The sequence below is a fragment of the Rhopilema esculentum genome, chromosome 3, assembly GCF_057945365.1.
Source record: "Rhopilema esculentum isolate cy_ngs chromosome 3, ASM5794536v1, whole genome shotgun sequence".
Classification (NCBI taxonomy): Eukaryota; Metazoa; Cnidaria; class Scyphozoa; order Rhizostomeae; family Rhizostomatidae; genus Rhopilema; species Rhopilema esculentum.
Window position 1 is genome coordinate 4,356,434 of NC_142817.1, and position 21,661 is coordinate 4,378,094.

Genomic DNA, 21,661 nt, shown 5'->3' on the forward strand with positions numbered 1-21,661 from the left:
CTGTCGGCACGCTGACATTACAGCCTCACTAGCATTTCTTTTCTGGCAACATCCTTGGGGACAAGCCCCCGTTTCGCTTGCAATATAATTCCCCATTCCGTCATACATTGCATGAGATTTTACGAATGAATTATGACATAAATATACTAATTTGATAACGGGCTATGCTCGAAACGTCGTTTATTAATTCGTTAATTTTTTCAAGTATAATTCCTAGTTTAATTGAATTATGACATAGTTTGCAGTAAACTGATTCCCAGCTACACAAATTTGAGACACTCGATTAGTTCCTTGGGTACGAAATAGCTTTTTCGTACCTGTATGTAGAGGAGTTGTAAGTCCGTAGAAAACGAAATTTTACTGATCGCACTTGCAAGGTACACTCTTAAACCACAGTGAAATCCGGGTCAAGTCACTTGAAGCTTTAAGATCAATAAGCCTGTTTGAATAAACACAGTCATACATTGGATACATGGATGTGCCATGCGATATTGTAAATGAGACATGCGACCACAATCGAAAAGAAACAATAATCGGCTTAACAGGTCTAGAGATTTTCAGACATCAACAAGTAGTTATGGAAACTTCCGTTTACGTGGAACTTTTAGCATTTTCAAAACTTCTGCTAGTTTCAAACATGGTTATAACTGTGTGCCTTAAAAGTTCTAGAAAGTGGAGAAATCGAAAAATGGTTTCGTCCGGAAAACGTTTACCATAACCTTCAAGTCCAATAGAAAGCACAGGCTGTGCGAAGAGATGCAGAAAAAATTGTCGCCCTTTTCAATTCGCAACCTTATTCCGCATGCGCAGTGGAAAAGTTAACCGGGCTCAACCCTCTTTCGCGTTGACAATACATTATTTCAAACTAACTGTCTGGGCCGAGTCAGCCCGGGCCGAGTCAGCCCGGGCCGAGTCAGCCCGGGCCGAGTCAGCCCGGGCCGAGTCAGCCCGGGCCGAGTCAGCCCGGGCCGAGTCAGCCCGGGCCGAGTCAGCCCGGGCCGAGTCAGCCCGGGCCGAGTCAGCCCGGGCCGAGTCAGCCCGGGCCGAGTCAGCCCGGGCCGAGTCAGCCCGGGCCGAGTCAGCCCGGGCCGAGTCAGCCCGGGCCGAGTCAGCCCGGGCCGAGTCAGCCCGGGCCGAGTCAGCCCGGGCCGAGTCAGCCCGGGCCGAGTCAGCCCGGGCCGAGTCAGCCCGGGCCGAGTCAGCCCGGGCCGAGTCAGCCCGGGCCGAGTCAGCCCGGGCCGAGTCAGCCCGGGCCGAGTCAGCCCGGGCCGAGTCAGCCCGGGCCGAGTCAGCCCGGGCCGAGTCAGCCCGGGCCGAGTCAGCCCGGGCCGAGTCAGCCCGGGCCGAGTCAGCCCGGGCCGAGTCAGCCCGGGCCGAGTCAGCCCGGGCCGAGTCAGCCCGGGCCGAGTCAGCCCGGGCCGAGTCAGCCCGGGCCGAGTCAGCCCGGGCCGAGTCAGCCCGGGCCGAGTCAGCCCGGGCCGAGTCAGCCCGGGCCGAGTCAGCCCGGGCCGAGTCAGCCCGGGCCGAGTCAGCCCGGGCCGAGTCAGCCCGGGCCGAGTCAGCCCGGGCCGAGTCAGCCCGGGCCGAGTCAGCCCGGGCCGAGTCAGCCCGGGCCGAGTCAGCCCGGGCCGAGTCAGCCCGGGCCGAGTCAGCCCGGGCCGAGTCAGCCCGGGCCGAGTCAGCCCGGGCCGAGTCAGCCCGGGCCGAGTCAGCCCGGGCCGAGTCAGCCCGGGCCGAGTCAGCCCGGGCCGAGTCAGTCACGGCCGAGTCAGTCACGGCCGAGTCAATCACGGCCGAGTCAGCTTTGTGTTCGCACTACAGAAAATATTACTTGGATTCACTTTACCACCTACCTAGGCTGACACAAGGTTCGATAGTATCATAGATAAGACATTTGGCATTCATGACAGGGTCATACATAAATGATATCACCAATTATTTAATAATTTTTAGGCTCCCTGCCCCCCTATGTCACCATGTCTCTGAACCCCTCTATTATATTGCCAATGACGTCACTTTTCACACTCCCCTCGCCCTTCGCTATACATTCATTTGAAAAGTAGAGCAAAGCAAACAAGCATAATTTCTTTTTTATAAAAAAGTTTTGGAGATCTTAAGTTGCGAAATTATTTTTTAAAAAGTTGCGAACATTGAAACAATTCTGAAAGATACCCTCTTAAGCCTGCCTAGTTTGGGATATCTCCAGGCTCCGAATTCCCAGGAAAATCCTTTATTTATGCTTCTTTTTATGCAAATTTTCTTCCATAGTTTTGATTCATGTTTTATCTAAGTAATCAAGAAAATCAACAAAACTAATATCTCTACGATGTTCGTTGCTTCAGTGTTTAGTATATGGAATCCAATAACTCTTACAAATCTGAACGCGTTTCAAAGATATGGTGAACTTTTTAGGAAGCTACTGTCATCGGAGAAAAAAACTCACAGCGCTGGCTTACAGCTAAAATGTAACTGTACCAAAGAGAGGAAAATATTGAATGGTGTAACCTGTTGTTTAGAATGCATTCAGCATATTCTGTCTACGCAAAATTGAACTGATAGATAATAAATTTAGAAAATTACAATATGAGTACCTGGAAGAAATAATGTTCAAAAAAGCTCGGACAAATGGAACAAAATTCACTTGAACTCTTCGTCCAACGCTTAATAATGAAGGCAAGTGAAATTATTTCCAATCGAAAGCCCGGTTTACACTACAAAAAGCTACCCAGACTCAACCTGTGTTGAGTTCACCCAGGGTAAACTCTCTTCAATTTGTATTCTAAACGGAAAGTGGGTCTAAACTTGGTTTCGAAACGCAATTGTGAGTCAGCCCGGATTGAGTCAACTGGCAACTCTGATTCTTTCTTGAATAATTTTGAAAGGTTTTCTGCCGAACTGCTTTCTCCAATTGTTTCTACTGATTTCCTTCTCATTTCTTCAGCTTTTTCCATTTCTGCTGTTTGTTTTTCTTTAACTTGCTGGGATGCTGCTTGCTGATCAGCAATTGCTGCATCAAAAAGCTCCCTTATCTTGCAAGGAGAGCATGTTTTTCTGTGTGCTCAGGATTAATTCCACTTGCACTTTCTTGTTTTCTATTTTTGGACTTTTTGTTGGTGAAAATATTCTGGAAGCGATCTCTCACTGCTTTGTAGGATACACCAAATTTTGGCCTGCGAAAAATAATCCAGTTTTTCTCCACCCATCGCTCCTCGGCTCACCAGGACATGGCGAAATTTCCCGGTATTCCCTTGCTTCGAGTTATATTTTTCAAAGAACTTTCGAAAGGCAATTATCAATATTCGCACAGAACTAAAATTGATTACAACCATCAATTGACCTCTCGAAAGAACGTTTGCATAAAAAGTTCGCCGTGGTTATGGTCTCGGCGTCATAAATTTTACAGTTTAGTTTAGCTTCACCATTAAATCGAGAAAAACTATATCAATGATGTATCAAATTTCCACCAGTTTTTGCTAATTCCTCGTAATTGTATAATTTTATTGAATGGTTTTCCGAAATCTTCAAAAACGCCCAAGACTTGTGATTACCCAAGACTAACGCAAATTAGTTTCTTCACATATGACGAATGCCAATTATTTCAAATACCTGATATCGATTAGCTGAGAGGGTTTTCACTTTTGAAGCATTAACTGAGTACAATCCTATGTTCTTTCCATTCAGAATGGTTGTATCTGGATAAGATTATCGATGCGTTGGCAGTTGGGTATGGAAACGTTCACATATTACCTAATCAACGATGGAGGGAGGGGTTCACACAAATGTTTACGGTCTTAATGACCAATAAATGATGCAAATTAGATGATAATTAAGGGGAAGAGGATTTTTCCAATGTTGCCTATATTTTGTTATGTAATTTGTGCATGTTCCTTTCTTGAATGATAATGCTCTTTCCAGGGCCTATTTTAGTGTGCAGTATTACACACTTTGTTCAGTATTAATTTAAAAACGTACAGTATTGATTTCAAAAATGTGCAGTATTGAATTTTGGAATTTTTGAAAATGTCTTTTTGCGGCTATCCCAGATTCCTGCTTTGCTCACAAAATGTGAATTTTCCACATCACTTCGATATAGAGTTCATGTATTGTAATTCTCGTATAACCATCGGAAAGACTCTCTTATCAAAACTTAAAAGAAATCGAAATTCCCAGAACCAAAAAGAAAACATCTCCTGTAAATGTCAGCGTTGCTGTAAATTTCGTAATTTGATCTTGTCGAAGATAAAACATTCAGTAATAATTTATCAGTTGTAAAACTTTTCTGTTTTACTGTCCAGACAAAACATGAGATAGTAACTCCGTTTACAAGAGATTAATGACTATGTTTATATTCAGGATTTGTAGCTTCTCTTTGTTTTGTTGCTGTTTTAAAATATTATTATTGATTGTGTATATTATCGTCTATCTGTTTGTGATTTTTCCGTCATGGCCTATACACGTATTCAAAATTCGTGCAATTTCCTCGCTACACTTGCATGGCTAAGATACCTGGGGCTTGCAGGGGTTTGCACTGATTGCAACAAAAAAATTTCCTATAAAAAATATGATTATAAATGTGCAGTATTGAAAATTTCTTAAAAATGTGCAGTATTGAAAATTTCTTAAAATAGGCCCTGGCTCTTTCCTTGGACCATCAAATGTCCCTTAATAGTTAAGTCTGCTCTAGGAATGATAAAGGATAAAATTTTTTAAACGTCCTGTGACAGGCTATTTAATTTTGCATTTCAACTAAGAACTCAAAGGCATCTTGATTTTGCATTTGAAGCGCTAAAACTCCTGCGTTTTGTACTAAAAAGAAATTTTGTCCCACTTTATTCAAAAGTCGTGTCTAGTGACAAACGGGGCTTTTTATCCCCTGACTAATGACCAGCCGCACCCCCCTCCCCCCTCTCCTTGTTTGGAACTTGGCAGAAACACCTCAAACCTGGAATTCTACAGAAAGAGCCTGGAAAATATGAAACTTCTACAAGTATTAATGGAAGATTAAGCCGTATGTTTTGAAAATAACTTATTAAAGTATTCCAATCTTTCCTCAAACTTAAATAATTTTCGTTACTGAATAATATCTGTGTTTTTTCTTAAGAGATTCTTTGTCCTTTTTACCATGTCTTTCTCATACAGAAGAAGCCCATCAATCTGCAAAATTATCAATTTGCACAAACGGGTGGCATGAGGATCCCTTAGAACCCATTTTTTCAAATGATGTTGTCAGATATCTTTCGGAAAAGTCAATAGTTTTATAAGCACATGTTCAATGCCTGACCATAATTACGCATAATTGTACGGCATCATACTAGGCTAGTAGGAGCTAAAGCCCCTCTTTATTTTTTAAAAGAAACGCTTTAAAACTTTCAAAAATTCATAAATTTCCGTTTGATGAGAATGAAGTCATTATTTTGCTAAATTTCAGAAGATTGCGTGTTTAATCGAAAATAATATTGTCTCCTACGCTGGAAAGAGAAGTTGCTTTCTTTGTAAAATCTTGGAGAATACAAGTAAATGTTAGTCTGTAAGGAAAACAAGTTTTTAAATTCAGTAATTTTGTGCATGGATGAATGCTGGTTAACAGAATATGGTTAACAGAATATGTTAAATATGTCATATGCTGACTAAACATTAAATAAAAAAAAATTGTAACTTCTTGGTTTGACTCTGATTCTAAATACAGGAACTTATATGTTGATAATGCGATCCTTCTGGATGTCATTTAACAGGTGCTTTTCTAAGAACATTAACATGAAGGGCTCTAGGTTTGGCTGCGAAAAATTACTAAATAACCTGTTCTTTATTTATTTAAAGTGGAAAGGCTTCTATCACACTCCACTTGTGACAAATAATTTTCTAATCCTCCGGAAAACCACAATGATTTTCAGCAACCCAAAAATATCAATTTGTCAATTTCTGACCCCAAAATAAAAACATGGGCACCCCTGTTGAAATTTTATCGTGTAGCACCATACCATACTGTTGGGCAGGGGGTGCATTTGACTTATGATAGTGTAGGCCTAATAAACTTTCCATAACTTGTTTTAGTTTATTGAAAGGAGCAAGAGCAAGACCCTGCTGTTTTTGTGATGTTTGTGGCTTTTGCTTGATAAAAAAGCTTTGTATCGTAGCTGAATCCTTTTTTTAAGTCTCGCAGCTTTTCCTCGCGAAATTTCTGTGCACCACCTTTGATTGAAGTCTTCTTCCTCGTTCTACGTATGTCCTCTTCATTGCTCCAAATCACAGAGCAAATCGCTTAGTGAACTCTAATAACTTTTAAATTTATTACATTAAGCAATAGCTTGTGCTTAGGCAAAAACATGACCAGCTTCAAGCAAAAGCTAAGTAAGAAGACATCAAGGCAGGTTAAAATCTTATGTATCGCCTTGAAACAGGGGTGTTACAGTATAGTATGTCGCCAATAAGAAAATACCGTCAAGAGAAAATATAACAATAACATGTTTCCTGAAGAAGTGTGTCTGGGCTTAATGAATTCATAATTTTAATGGTTCTCGAGTACTTGCATGTATATTTATTCTTTCCCACAATTCAAAATTCAAGTGTCTCTGAAAATTCAAGGCAAACAGATCAACGCGTGGGTAAACTTTTTAAGCTAATTTATTTTTTTGCACTTTAATCAGCCGGCCCTCAAACCGACCGGCCCTTCGGGCGATCGCCCGAATAGCCCGACCAGCTAGTCCGCCCCTGGTTGATAAGCACTAATACCAAAGATCTTTGCTAATACATAATAAGTAAATAAGTAACTTGTGTCCGCGATTGTTTGACCATCTGAATGGACATTTGTACCCTGAGCTGTGTCAAGTTTTTATTGGTTAGTTAAGTTTGATTCTACAAGCACGTGACAATGTTTTCATGTAATGGCGGACAGCAATGTTTGATGTTCGCATTTCTTACTTCATCTTGTTTCTCTTTGTTTAAAAAGATAAGGCTCATAATTTTGCTGAACTAGTTCCAAAGTCTTTTGAAAGATATATGCTGGATTTTTGGAGGTTAAGGCTACCTGAAATGTTTTACAGTACATGTCCACACCCATTTTAAGAAGATGGGCCTAAGACGAAATAGACTCGATACAGCTGGAAAACTTCAGAAATTTATGCAAAGAAATGAAAAATCAAGATGACATATTTACTGTTGCTTAAAAACTATTGGGTAATTAGCTTCGTATTGGTGATCCACATCCAAGTTTCAGAATTTTTGGACTACAAAGAGGGAAAATCGATACACGAGTTCCAATACTTTCCAGAGAGTGAGAGAATAAGGCTCAGAGAGGATGCTCGTAAAATGTTCTACTTTGGATATGATAATTACATGAAGTATGCCTTCCCAAAAGATGAGCTGAATCCAATTTATTGCACTGGAAGAGGCCCAGATTATGAGAATCCGTATGTGTGTTACCTATTGCTAATGACTTCGTTTATTGTTCATTGACATTGTATCTCATCCTGCTATTTTATAATTGTTGCTGAACAACACCAAAAACTATATTTCTATCAATTCTTTTGCTTGGATTTGAAAAATTGAACGATATAGTATATTTCTTATTTCATTGTTATGCCTTAATTTTCATGAATGATTTTCTTTTCACAGCTCTAATATAAATGTAAATGATGCACTGGGAGATTATGCATTGACACTAGTTGATTGTCTTGACACTCTAGCAGTAAGTATGTTTCCAAAAATATATCTTATGTATTGTAATGGAATCAAAGCTACAACCAGGGACTAGAATTTTCCCTATGGTTATGGAAGTTCTGAATTCCATGCAATGTTACATTCATTTTTTGATCTTCGTTGGGCTTAAGGCCGGTTTCCACTTGAGCCAAATCTTCAGCAAATTTGTCAGTGATTGCAATATCTTTTGTTCTTTCTAGCATAGACAAATTCTCTGGCAAAATGTAAAAGCTTGAAAGAGTTCAACTTCCTAGCAAAACATGACACCCTTATGAATGGAAACACACTCTGCGAATTGGCTGAAGAATTCACCGAAGAATTCACTCAAGGGGAAACTGGCCTTTGAAGCCAAGAGATCATATTTTGTAAAATGATTTAACCATAGGTACTTGCAAATAGGGTTGCAACAACAGGGAGGGAATTCTGGGCAAACCAAAGGGGTCTTGAGCAAATTGTTTAGTAATAGGGGCCCCAAAAGCTACTAAATTTAAAATTTGTTATCAGTTCTAAGGGGCCCCAATCTTTTTCTCCCAAAAGGCCCTAGGTCGCTTGTTGTATAATTGCTCGCAAAGTACTTGGCATAGAAACAATTTTTCAAGTTTTCCCATCTGTAAATTTACAGTTAAACCAAAGTCTTTGTTAAAAGCAAATAAAGTGCAGCTGTGTTGCTTAGCAGATGAGAAAAGAACAAGTTTCACATACTACAACAGAAATTACCATGGCAAAATCAATGTGGGCATGTGTTGCTGAATCTTGCAAACAAGAACTATTGTTTTTAAGCCTGTCATGTGCAAAATACTAGAAAAAATACATTAAAAACATGTGGAAAATAGCCTATTTTATATGAAAGACTATAGACCAATAAGGTTCTTGATTAAATGATAAAGAATGAATTTAAGTGTTAATATCTGTTGTGCAAAAGAACCAACAGAAAAATTAAGTAAATCAGAACACAGTTATTGAAGATCTAAAATGATATCATAACAGAAAGCTCTAAGGTATTAATTTTTAAAAGGTTATAAAGTACCTTCTATAATTATGCATTTTATAAGAATGAAGACTCTAAATCACAAAAAGATACTTGTAGAATGAGATGTAATTCTTTAGAAGGAGGATGTCAAGAATTGAAATCTCAGTAGTTGACATCTTTGGTTTTATCACAATTATTCCTGAAATATGTCTCAAATATTTCTTTATTAGATTATTGGAAACAGAAGTGAATTCAAACTTGCTGTAAAACGGGTTTTGAACCATGTATCATTTGATAAAGATAATGTTGTGCAAGTTTTTGAAGCTACAATAAGGTCAGTTTGCTTTAATGTGAGTAATTTGCTTTTAGATTCACATTTTTAACCAAAATTCTATGTACCAATGAAAGTTTTAGGGTTTTCAAAGAGAAGAGTTTTTGTGAAGACCAAGACAATAAAACAAACAAAGGCTAGCAGTTAAAGTTCCATTGAACAGTGTTTCAATTTGTAGTTTTTTTTCTTTTTCCTTTGTTTTCATTCATCATTGTAAAAGTTGATGACAATTTTGAATAAAGTAGCAAGGAAACAAATCTGATAAAAAGCTCTCACCATCATGTCCATTTAATGGTTTTTTAAGCAAAAAGCTGTTTTTTTAAAATATGGTATGCCTACAAATACTTTGTTATAGAATTTTAGGGTATGCACCACTGCATTTTGCTACAAGTAACCTAGATTTGTGACAAATTTCTTTTGATATTTGTTTTATTATCTATCCAATTTGTAAGTGAAGATCTTTGTGGAATGTTTGAAATAAGCATCAAGATTTCATTACATTTCTGCTAGATTTGTACATGATTATAAATACCCTAACTCTTCTTTAGAGTTCTAGGTGGATTAGCTGCTGCTCATTTGTTGATAGTTGATCCAGATAAGCCCTTTGGGAATATCAAACCACTTGGCTATGATAATGAACTGTTACATTTGGCTCATGATTTATTGAACAGATTGCTTCCAGCATTTGAAGCAACAAACACTGGCGTTCCTTGGCCTAGGGTAAGTGCATAACATCAATGGATTTGTTCATTATTTATTGTTTATTATTACTTGCTTTGAAGTGGAAAACACAGCAGTTGATATTTCTAATAGTAAACGTAATGTGATAGGCATACTGGTTTGCAGAAAGGATAAGGCATTTAAATAGGGCAGCAGTCAAAGAGACTTCATCCTCTTACACCAGAAACATTTAAGATGATACATTAAAATCTCTTATTATTTGAATCCAAGTTAAGTCTCACTGCCAGTGCCAGTTACAGTCATGTACTATCAGGCCATGCTGGGAATAAAATGGCAGGGGTGCAATGAATCGCACTCCTTGTGGTGCCAAGGCGTGCAATGGTGTGCTATTCCACCAAAGTACTTAATACAGTCAGCTGTATATGGACTAGACTACATAACGTTATCATAAGAAAACATAAGACAAGGCTAGTCCAATCAATACATTTTATCAAACAAGCTTTATTAACGTCAAACCCAACATATTAAAGAGAAAAACATTAACAATAAGGTAGGTTAATTTATATGTAATCCTGCAGTTTATAAACCCTTCTGGTCTGCTTCTCCTGACAATCTCGTTCTCAAAATTTAAGAATTCTAACTGTGTTTTCACCATAAAGAAAACTTATCTGTTGACTAATGTTAGAACGAATTAAATTGTTAATTGCACGTTTATATTTTGTAAGAAAGCTACAGTAGCTAAATCTTCACAATTCAAAGTCTCTTAGTTTTGGAACATTTTTGGCCACATTTTATTAGTAAAAGTTTCTAAAGATTACATACAGATTTGCATACAGATTAGAGAAATGCACATAAAGTAAACTGTATATATAGGAATTAAGAGTCCTGAGAAAACGGGATTTTACTGATCGCACTTGCAAGATACACTCGTAAACCAGTGTAATCTGGGTCAAATCATTTAAAGCTTAAAGATCAATAAGCCTGTTTAAATAAACAAAGCCTTACATGTGCCATGGGGTTGTAACTACAGTGGAATCCCGATATAACGAACTCTGAAGGGAACCAGAAAATAGTTCGTATATCGGGAGTTTGTTAAACCGAGAGATAACGTTTTTTGGGGGTCCTCTCGCAGTTCACGCCTAAAATACATGTGGTGGGCTTGTTTAGGCTATCTCCAGCCTCTGTGCACATGTACAGCCATACATGTACCATTTAACTCAAAAAACCCAATCTGAATTCAAATAATACAACTGGCTGGTCATTGAAAATGAAAATCTTAATGTTCCTTTTATAACTTGGGACCAAGAGATTGGCAAAGCTGGTATCACTTCGCTCCTAGTTGGTGCCTGAATGATGTCTTCGATTACTTCACATTCTTACTTTTCTTTTTCTGCTTCTCCATCTGGGTCTCTCAATAAAGTTTTGTCGTCTCTCATTGCCAATGTCTCATATGTAAAAAGGTATTCAGTAGTGTCAATGAACTCATTTGCAGTAATTTCTGACGCAATCAAACTTTCATCTCGCTGGTCTGAGTCCATCAGCCAGTGCTTGAAATGTATCATCGACATGTTTTGCCGATTATAAAAATGATTTCTCCCCAAGAGAAAGTGATAAATGAACACAGAAAATAAATAAACAAAAATAACAGAAGAAAAATTTATGAAAGTTCGTTATATCAAGGGTAATTATGATCGTTATATCAAGGGTATAGGAGCAAGGGTAATTATGATGAAGGGACCTAAAAATGGTTCGTGATAACGAGAGTTCGTTATATCCGGGGTTTGTTATACCGAGAGAATTTGTAAGGAGTTTGTTAGGCAGAATCCAAGGGACCAGGCATTTCGTTCGTTATACCGGGAAGTTTGTTATATCCGGGGTTCGTTATATCGTGATTCCACTGCAGTTATTGCAAATGAGACAAGCGATTTTCAGACCTCAACTCAAAACTTTGATAAAGAAATTATGGAAACCTTCGTTTACAGGGGCTTTTCGCCACTTTCAAAACTTCTGTTAGTTTTAAACATAGTATCATCGTGTGCCTTGAAAGTCCGGCTACTAGAATCTGAAGAAATCGAGAAATGGATGTTTTCATCCAGAAAACGTTTACCATAACTTTAAGCAAATTAGAATATTCGCCAAATTTTCCGTCAAGTAGAAATCAAATAGAAACGATTGCGTGATTATCACCGTTCGTTCATAGTTGAATTATGATAAAAAAATTACATTGGGCCATATTGGTCACTTTAGAATAAAGTGTTCAGATTATTTAAGGCGTGCAATAAACTGCACTTCTGAGCAATGGAAGGCGTGTGCCAAGGCGTGGGCGTGCGATCGCACGCCATTCCCAACATGGCCTGTACTATTGTTCTTATATCTTGTTAAGGTGAACCTGAGACATGGAGTGCCAAAAGACTGTTCCCAAAATACCTGCACTGCAGGAGCTGGCACTCTGCTGCTTGAATTTGGTATTCTTGGAAAGCTACTTGATGATCCAAATATTGAAAATGTAGCCAGAAGAGCTCTAGATGCACTTTGGAGTTTCAGATCAAATGTCACTGGTCTTTTTGGTAAGGTAATCCTAAATAAGCCTTTTGAACAAGAAAATTTCAAAATGACAGAAATGTAATATAATGTCGCCCCCCCCCCCATTACCATGTTTTACATTCCTGCTTTCCTTTTCAATTTATCAGTATTCAGTTTGCCATCCAGTGAAGACATAATAGAAATTTAGAATTTGCCATTACTCTGGAACTTAAATCTCTAGTAGACAGTCGCAATACCTTAACTGCTGTCTTCCCTTGTCTTTCTCACCCTTGATTTGTCTTGATTCTTGATCTTTGGTATTATGCATCTCCATCTCACACTTTGGAAGGACAGCCAAACTAGCTCCTGTTATTCCTGTAACAAGAGTAGTTTGCTTTAAGTGCTTTTCTTGTATCCATGTTAATAACAGGCCCATTGTTTTTCTTGCAGCCTACCTCCATGTAATCTTTTCAACCTTCATCACCCTTCTTAAGAAGCATAAGTGTAAAAAAGACACCCTGAAAACCTTTTACTTAGATCTCTGTATGAATATTTTTTGTAGCTTGGAATTTAATCTCCTTCCTAATCAGTCTATTTTATATACATACAGTCTTATATTTTTTTATGTAATAAATTTGTTTTCATTGTAGTTGTATTTAGTTGTATTGTAATATTTATTAAATTGTATATAAAATAGATTGATGAAAATGAAAAATGAAATGAAAAAAAAATTTAAATTCTTTTTCTTAGGAAATGTTTTGGATGTTCAGACTGGTGAATGGCATGGTAAGATGAGTGGTGTTGGTGCAGGAGTTGATTCATTCTATGAGTATTTACTAAAGGTGATTGTTAAGCCCACTTTGGTTGAGCCTTATTAAATATGCTTTTGCACAAGATGATCGTGTTGGAATTTAGGCTTTAATTTTTCTTATTTTTAGCCGTTTCACAACCTTGAAATTTTTCTTTGGCAGTTTTCTTTAAAAAATTGTACATCAAATGAGCTCACATGTGTTTTTCTTTTAATGTTTGATTTGTAGCAAAGATTTTGCTGAGGTATATTCAAAGTCTTTGATTTTGGCATATGAGCTATCAAATTAACATAATATTGAGGCTGATATTATCTAATTTTTTACAGAGTTATATTGTGTTTGGAAATAAAACTGATCTTCATAAATTTAATGGTATTTTCCAAAGCATCAAACAACATATGAGAATGGGGTGAGTCTCAACTTTAGGAAAAAATCCTTAAGAGGTCTATCTAGAGCTTTCTTTGATGCATTTTGTAAACCCTCCTTTTCAAGTACCTTTTCTGTCCTAACCTTTTTGAAAGACGAACCATACTGTTGATGACTATAGATTCTGGTTGTTTTTTAATTAATGATACAAGTAAACATGAAGAAGGACTTTATCCATGGAACCCAATAATTTTTCCTTGATGGAGAGTATACAACAAATGTTGTTGATCTAATCAATTCATGTACATTACCCAAGGTTGAAGCTTTAAACGACATACTGCACACTGAATAAACTACATCCCTTATTTTCCATTCCTCTCTTAATGGAGGGTTCCAGAGGCATGTTTCCTGGGGAAATTTTTAAAACAATGGTTGTTAAAAGCAATGGTACGGGGTCGCCCAAGCCAACTTAGCAAACTCTGAACCAAAAACGTGTTTTAGATATCTTTCAACAAACAGCAGATTATGAATAATCATTATTGCTTTCAAGTCTCAAATGTAGAAAACCTTTCGGAGTCATGATTTGTGTAGAAGCGGTAGAAGTCATGATTTGTGTAGAACTTTCAGCTTGCCATAGTTACCAAACGTTTTATTTTGTTTTCAGGAGAAAATTTTGTAACAATGGGACCGGTGAAGTTCCATTGTATGTCAATGTTCATATGGACAATGGTGATATTCTGAATACATGGATAGACTCTCTACAAGCTTCCTTCTCTGGAGTCCAGGTACGTTATCATTGAAAACTCTATAAACTGACAAAAATAATGACCATAGGTCCAAATGTAGGAAGGAATCAAAAGTGTGTCTAAATCTATAGTGACGACAACTCAAAAGCCATTGGTCAAGAACAAGATCGCCTTTTCGTTAATACGTTTTTGAATCTATCCATTGTTTTTTATGTACGGGTATGCGGCTTTCTGATAAAAATTTTTCTTTATTATGTTAACAGTCCGCCATATTTCTCTTCTATCCTGAAAACCTACGCAGATCCTGGCCTAAATTATTGTAAAAACGAATTGTTCAGTCAAATGTGCCCCTCCCGGCTACAGTGAAATATCCTGCGCCATTGTGGCTGATTTTGCAGCGCATTATTCAAGCTAGCAATAAGCTTAACAATGTCAATTTTCTATCTAGTTCTATTTAAGTACATGTATTTTGATAATAATTTTAAGTACACAAATTATGAAGCAAAATTCAAGGATACAAATTAATTTACCAGAACAGGAAATGAGTATGATATTCAGATAAAAAAGAGAGACAGCATGAATGGCATGGAGTCAATTTGTGAAGGAGGAGCTCTCTCGAAAAGTATTTTTTAATTTTTGTTGTTACTATAACAAAGTAATACTTTGGTGACGATTGTTATATTCAAGTTAAGTTTACTTCTTCTCATCCCAAGAATCTATTTATTAAGCTGCATTTCTGTCTTCTCCTTAGGTGCTTCGTGGTGACATCGAAGAAGCAATTTGTAGTCATGCCATTTATTACGCGATTTGGCAAAGGTACGGTGCATTGCCTGAGCGGTTCAACTGGAAATTCAAGGTCCCCGAAGTTAGCTTTTACCCCTTGCGACCTGAATTTGTCGAATCGACGTATCTGCTATACCAGGTAAGACATGTTTTGATTAGCCAGTTAGCTATCGATTGTTATCGGTCTATCAACAGAGAGTACAAAATATACTCGCACACATTATTATTCAATAAGACATGTTACTCTCATTACAATTAAAACGAACATCAGAAACCCACCCCAGACTTGTTTAAGGATATAATGCACACAGATCTGCTATGCAAAGGAAAGATGCTCAAAGTCTTTTTCCGATATAATGCTTCGATAATTGCTGCCAGTCCGGGCTAAGTTTAAAACGGGCTGAAAATTTAACTCGTCACTTATTTTGCTATTCGGTAAAGTCCAATAATTACAATTCTTCGCGTAGCATTTTGTTACAGAAACCGTATCACTTCGTTGGTTAGTTACTTACATTCTGTCCACCACCACTCCTATATGTACTCACTCTTCGTACATAGAAATTATATTTTCGTTTTTACCTCCCGTCTACATGACAAAGATGAAATAAAACTGAAAATGTTGAAATTGGAGAATGCTTTGCGGAGTAGAATCTTTTGAAAACGCAACGATTTTAAAACTCATTTTTCATGTCAGAAGCATACATTTATATTCGTTTTCTTTGAGAAGAATAAGCAATTTTTTTAAAACATAGCTTCGTTGGCCTGTTTTTCAATAGCTTCTGCCTTAAAATTATTCTCTTTTTGCAAAATTTAAGGAAACAATGCAAATTTGGCGGCATTTTCTAATGACAACTGAAGATTTTGACTTTAACATTAACTTTTAATTTTCCATTTGCAAGGCTACAAAACATCCATTCTACCTTCATGTTGGATCAGATATATTGACAAGCTTGGATGCACATACCAAAGAAAAGTGAGTATCACGCGAACCTGGGATTTGTAAGAAAAATTTAGATCTATGCATATGGCAAGATTGCATCCTGGTGCGAGGGCACAGTTTATTGTTCGCTTGCCTTGGACCAAAAATCAGATGAAAAAAATTTAGATATTTATCTGATATTCTACCGAGCAGATCGTAATCACAGAATTTTTGTCCTAAATAGTTTCCAATAACTGTAATAATTAATAAAATACCGCCCTTGCTTAAACACTGCCCTGAAATAGACGCTGCATATTTTTCTAGAATTCAACAAAAATTTGTGCTATCTGTCTATAAGTGATGCTCGATAAAATTGATCCCTAAAAATTAGTCTAAATAAACCTGAAAATAGAAAATAGTATAAAAATCAATGAACTACTGTTACTATTAATTTGAAATTCGCACTGTGGCAAAAAGTGGCAGCCATTTCTTTAAATAAATTGACGGAAAATTTTTGTTGAATGTTCTGTGAATCCAGTTAGAAATTTTTAAGCTTAATTTTGAATTTGGACCCTTAGAAATGAAGAATTTGGACGCTTGGAAATAAAGAATTTGGACCCTAAGAAATGAAGAATTTGGACCCTTAGAAATGAAGAATTTGGACCCTTAGAAATGAAGAATTTGGACCCTTAGAAATGAAGAATTTGGACCCTTAGAAATGAAGAATTTGGACCCTTAGAAATGAAGAATTTGGACCCCTAGAAATGAAGAATTTGACGTTAGATAGTTTCCTGCAGGTTACTTTTACATTAACTAGTGAGTTAATGTAGTCTCAACATTCCTTAAAACCTTGTAGAATCATTATTCTAATCAAGAGACAACGGGTAGTAAATTCATGTGTTAGCTATTTGAATGGTTCAATGTATAATGAATAAATGTAGTTTATATATAGGTTTTATGTGAATAAGCGATTTGTACTGGTACTCTATGTAGTTGATATGTATTTTTTATTGTTAATGATATTATAATGTGTTTTTGCAGATGTGGCTACGCGACAATCCACGATGTCCAAGACAGATCACTTGAAGATCGCATGGAAAGCTTTTTCCTAAGTGAAACCTGCAAATATCTATTTCTAGTGAGTAGCTCAATGACGTATCTTGCTTATACTTTGTGACGAATTCTTGCATGCCAATAGAGATCAATCCTTTATTGCAATAAGAAACTCACTTCAAAGCTAACAAATTGTAAATGGCTTTGAAAAAAGCAAACATTTAGTAAACTAAAGCTTTTCGTCTGACACTCTTCAGAGTTTAAAACGTCAGAACATAGATCGAAAACTCTACGCTAAGTAATATATATACCCAGTTGTGGATCGAAATAGGCCAATCAGAAACACGAGCACATGACTGTAAAGGTTGACCAATCAGTGCCGCTTGCCTATTAGAATGTTACCAATGGAGTCCTAAGGTGAAAACGAACTCCTTTTGTCTACACAGTAGCGGTTTTTTCGTGCTTATGTAGATAGATTCTAAAACTGCTAGGTGGAACGACGATCGGGCTTTACCAATAATCCGAAAAATGTCGCCATTATAGTTTTTTGCACAATCTGGGTTTTCTAGCAAATGCTGCCCGATAGCAGAATCGCAGGTTTTATTGTTAATTTTGGATTTGCAAGACCGAGGTGGCTGTTCTATCTACATAAGCACGAAAAAACCGCTACTGTGTAGACAAAAGGAGTTCGTTTTCACCTTAGGACTCAATTGGTAACATTCTAATAGGCAAGCGGCACTGATTGGTCAACCTTTACAGTCATGTGCTCGTGTTTCTGATTGGCCTATTTCGATTCACAACTGGGTATATATATTTCTTAGCGTAGAGTTTTCGATCTATGTTCTGACGTTTTAAACTCTGAAGAGTGTCAGACGAAAAGCTTTAGTTTACTAAATGTTTGCTTTTTTCAAAGCCATTTACAAGTTTTGTACCACCAAAAGATTGTTTGCATATTTCTAACAAATTGTGTAATCAAATGCAGAAAATGATATCTTTTATAGTTGTTTTATAGCTGTTTCTTTCGATAAAACTTATATTACGATAAACAGTCACACTGTGTACAACAACACTTGGCAAAAAATTCAAAATTTTCGGATGTTGTTTGCATTTAAATAAAAAATGCCGCGATTTCCTTCATTTTGATATCGCATTCAATTTAGTTCCGAAAATTATAGTTTAGACGGCGTTTGTCTTGCAAATCATGAAAGCAGATCAAAATAAAGTCCTTTAAAGCCTTTGAAAAATTCTTTGCAGGAAAATCAAAACTGATAAACCTTTCTTTGCAGTTGTTCGATAAAGACAATCCTGCCAACAAAGATGCTTCGAACTACATTTTTTCTACCGAAGGACACATCTTCAAGCTAGACAGTCTGTATAGAGGAGATAATGAAAATTATAGAAAAAAGCACCCCTTACCTTCGTCAATTTTGCCGAGTGTTACCCACAGTCCGGTTTTTAATGCTACACAGGTAGGAGTAGTCAAGTAATAATCTTTTCTTCAACTTTGTACTCATTTATAATAATCATAGGGGGCTTTTTTTAGGTTTACAGGTTCATGGGCCCGACCCTATATCTACGTGGGTTTTCTGTGAATTTGGCACTGGGTTTTCTGTGGATTGCGGCTTCAGGATAAGATGGGTGTTGCATCTTTTGGCGTAAATTGGCTTTATCGCTTGCGGGTTGCGGCTTTTTTATACGCACTTTTGCGGCTTTTAGGCCCCTTACAATATGCCTTCATTGTAATGAGAATATATTTTTCTAATTGTTCTCTTATCTTGCGACAAGGGTGAACATATTTCACGAGCAACCCCCAAAAGCGCCTACTTTCGCTTAAAATAGAAAGAAGTTCTATTTACAACCTTCTTATCACTAATTCTTTCGAGAATTACAAAAATTACGATAAGTGCGAGCAAGGTTTTATGGACGTTGTGACGACTCCTTCTGCATCCTTCTGCAACGCACCGCTTCATTTATCTGTTGCATTTTGGATTTGTCAAAAATACTTCTTTCATCAACTATTTGACAATGTACATTTGCAACAGAAGTCAGTAAGGGATCTCATGAATCGTATGCAGAGACAGAAACCTTTCGTTAGATTGATTTTGAATTATGAATATGGGTGAAAACCTCGCTTTGAATTATTCCTTAAACCTCGCTCTGATTGCTGCGACAAATTCCTTATAAACCCTCTGCATATCAATCTTCCACTGGAAAAACGCTTGTAACGAGAACAAACTTGGTTGGCTAAGTTTTCGTTGCCTGTTCTGGACCAGATAATAACTTCGTTTTTCCTTATTAATATAATACTTTTCTCTATTAATGGAAATTTGTATACATATATTGTTTCTACTTACCTTCATTTTTTCTCACTGTATTCATTTTCAGTGTTCGTCCTTTGAAGACTTGCGGTTTCAACCTTTTCCTATTAAAGAAAGGTATTGGACGCAGATAGAAGAGTTTGTGGGACTTCGATGAATTTGCATGTTCTTAATATTGTTTAAAATATTTTTGGAGTTTTGTACTCTCGTTTTGATAAATCATTCAAAGAAATTGAAATAAATTGTTAAAGCACTTTTATGAATCAAATGCTCACATTGGTAAAGATAAATTTTTATGAAAAGTCTGGCTATAAACTTGGAGTTGATCTTTTTTTGTGAATATTTCTGCTAACTCTTTCAGTGAATTTTTTTTGGGAAGAACATTTCGGTAAGCTCAGGGCTTTGCAGGGATTGTTTCGGAAGGTGCAGCCTCAAATACTTTCTGTGATATTGAGCCAGTAGTGTGGTAATTAATATTAGTTCAACAATTGGCCCAAGCATCTTTTTTAATTTAATGGTCCTCCGTAGCGACACAAATGCAAGCCAAAGGATATCCTCGCCGTGAAGGACGGGCTGATCTTGCAACAAGACAAACAAAAATCCACGGGCCGCGACATCAATTACAAACTTGGTTGGCCAACAAAGTAGTAGTTGTCCTCTTGCAACCCCCCCCCCCCCCAACTACTTTGTGGTAAAATGGTTTCTGACGCTGTTTTACCAGTTGATTTTGGTTTAGCATACTGTACTTAGGACTATATCTTTGAAAAATTGATATTTTATCTAAAAATAGAAACTATTGTAGGTTTTGTTGAAATATTCTAACATATTAGTAAATGCTCTTGGTTTAATTAAATCTAAAAAGTAATAAACATCATAAAACAATATTATTCTCATCTATGGGTTTCTGAATTATTTGATTTTAATTTTCCGAAGTGGTTATATAGAACACTGTATCTTGAATGAAACGTGCTTTCTTGATCTGCTAAGTATTTTTTATTAGAAAATTGATTCAAAATGCTTAAATTACATTTGAAAACACATTTACGCTTTTCGTCAGAAACTCGGTATTCAGCGTCAGCACATAGATCGATAACTCTAAGCTAAGAAATATATATACCCCGTTGTTGATCGAAAACGGCCAATCAGAAACGCGATCATGTAAAGTTGCAAATGGCTTTGAAAAAAGCAAACATTTTATAACATATTTTATGAAAGCTTTTTCGTCTGACACTCCTCAGAGCATATAACGTCAGAAAAAGGTCCCGAAGGAACACGATGAAAAATATCCCCAGTTGTGGATCGACATTGTTTACAGCACTAAGAGAGCCCTTCCATCCATTCAAAAGGATCGCATTCCTACCAACCAAAAAAGTTCCGTTATTTATGAATTTTCGTGCCAGTGTGATTCTGGCTACGTAGGACGCACAACCCAAAGATTGGGGGATAGGACAAAACAGCATGTTCCTTCCAACATAAGAAACAAATTTATTTTGACAGCTTCCAACATATAAAAAAACTGTTTATAGAAAGTTGCCAAATCATTGCTTCTTGCCTAACAATCTGATGCCTAACTGATGCTACTACTTGCAATAACTAAAATGGAATCAACGCTTTTTAGTATATCACAGAGAAAGAAGATGACCGCATGTCCTTCGTTCTTGAATGTGATGTTTTGCATAATCTTGTTTAGATCCTCAAAACCTTTTTCAACAATACACCAATTCAACTAACAACCTCATTCTTAAATATCTTGTGCAAAATTTTTGACCCCAGATTCGGATTAGGAGCAAGAATTGTTGACTACTTGGAAGCTTTCATTAAGTTTTTGCACCCGATGTCGATTTTATGACGACATAAAGATAAAAGTTTGGTAAGAGATTTGACTGTGATTGGCGAGGGGGTAAAGTTTCACCCGAAATGATGTCTGCGGTCAAATCCCTTACAGGTTTTCAAACTTCATTTCTCCGCAAATTCTAAAATACAAGCGCAAACAATATAAAAAAATTGTATCTGGTCGGAACCTGAGCTAAGAAAGTCGTTCAATGAAATTTGGAGTAGCTTCCAAAACGAGGCCGTGAGTGAGTTAATTTGGTGTATTGTACCTAAAAAAGGCGTTTCCCTAATGCCAAGGGAGACTGAAGGACGTGGTAAAAGAACATTTTCTATGGGAGACCAGTTTTGCAAACCACTCCTGGGCCCTAGCTGGTTCTTGACGGCCCTGCTAAAAGCCAATAGAATCCAAAAAGGGTGAACACGAACTCCTTCTGTCTACACAATAGTGGTTTTCATTTTTATGTTCCTCAAACTTGAAACTGCCAGATAAACTGTCGACGGGCGCTGTCAATTATCGGAAACATGTCGTCATTAAATTTGCTACAAAAACGGGGGCCTATTAAAGGTCTTAGGCTTCACGGCCTAAACCCTATTTCTACGTGCGGGGGATTGGGGCTTTTGCACAAGATGCGTT

The 21,661-nt window shown here is 37.2% G+C and overlaps 1 protein-coding gene across 1 annotated transcript; it reads left to right on the forward strand.

Annotated features, from left to right (window-relative positions):
• The first annotated feature begins 6,826 nt into the window (after positions 1 to 6,826).
• Positions 6,827 to 19,513, forward strand: LOC135692701 (ER degradation-enhancing alpha-mannosidase-like protein 1). Its single transcript, XM_065210950.2, has 13 exons — positions 6,827 to 7,406; positions 7,612 to 7,684; positions 8,896 to 8,999; positions 9,545 to 9,716; positions 12,061 to 12,244; positions 12,951 to 13,042; positions 13,336 to 13,418; positions 14,040 to 14,160; positions 14,873 to 15,043; positions 15,804 to 15,877; positions 16,865 to 16,961; positions 18,163 to 18,345; positions 19,262 to 19,513. The coding sequence occupies exons 1-13, from the start codon at positions 7,141 to 7,143 to the stop codon at positions 19,349 to 19,351; spliced, it is 1,710 nt and encodes a 569-aa protein (XP_065067022.2). The 5' UTR covers positions 6,827 to 7,140; the 3' UTR covers positions 19,352 to 19,513.
• The last annotated feature ends 2,148 nt before the right edge of the window (positions 19,514 to 21,661 follow it).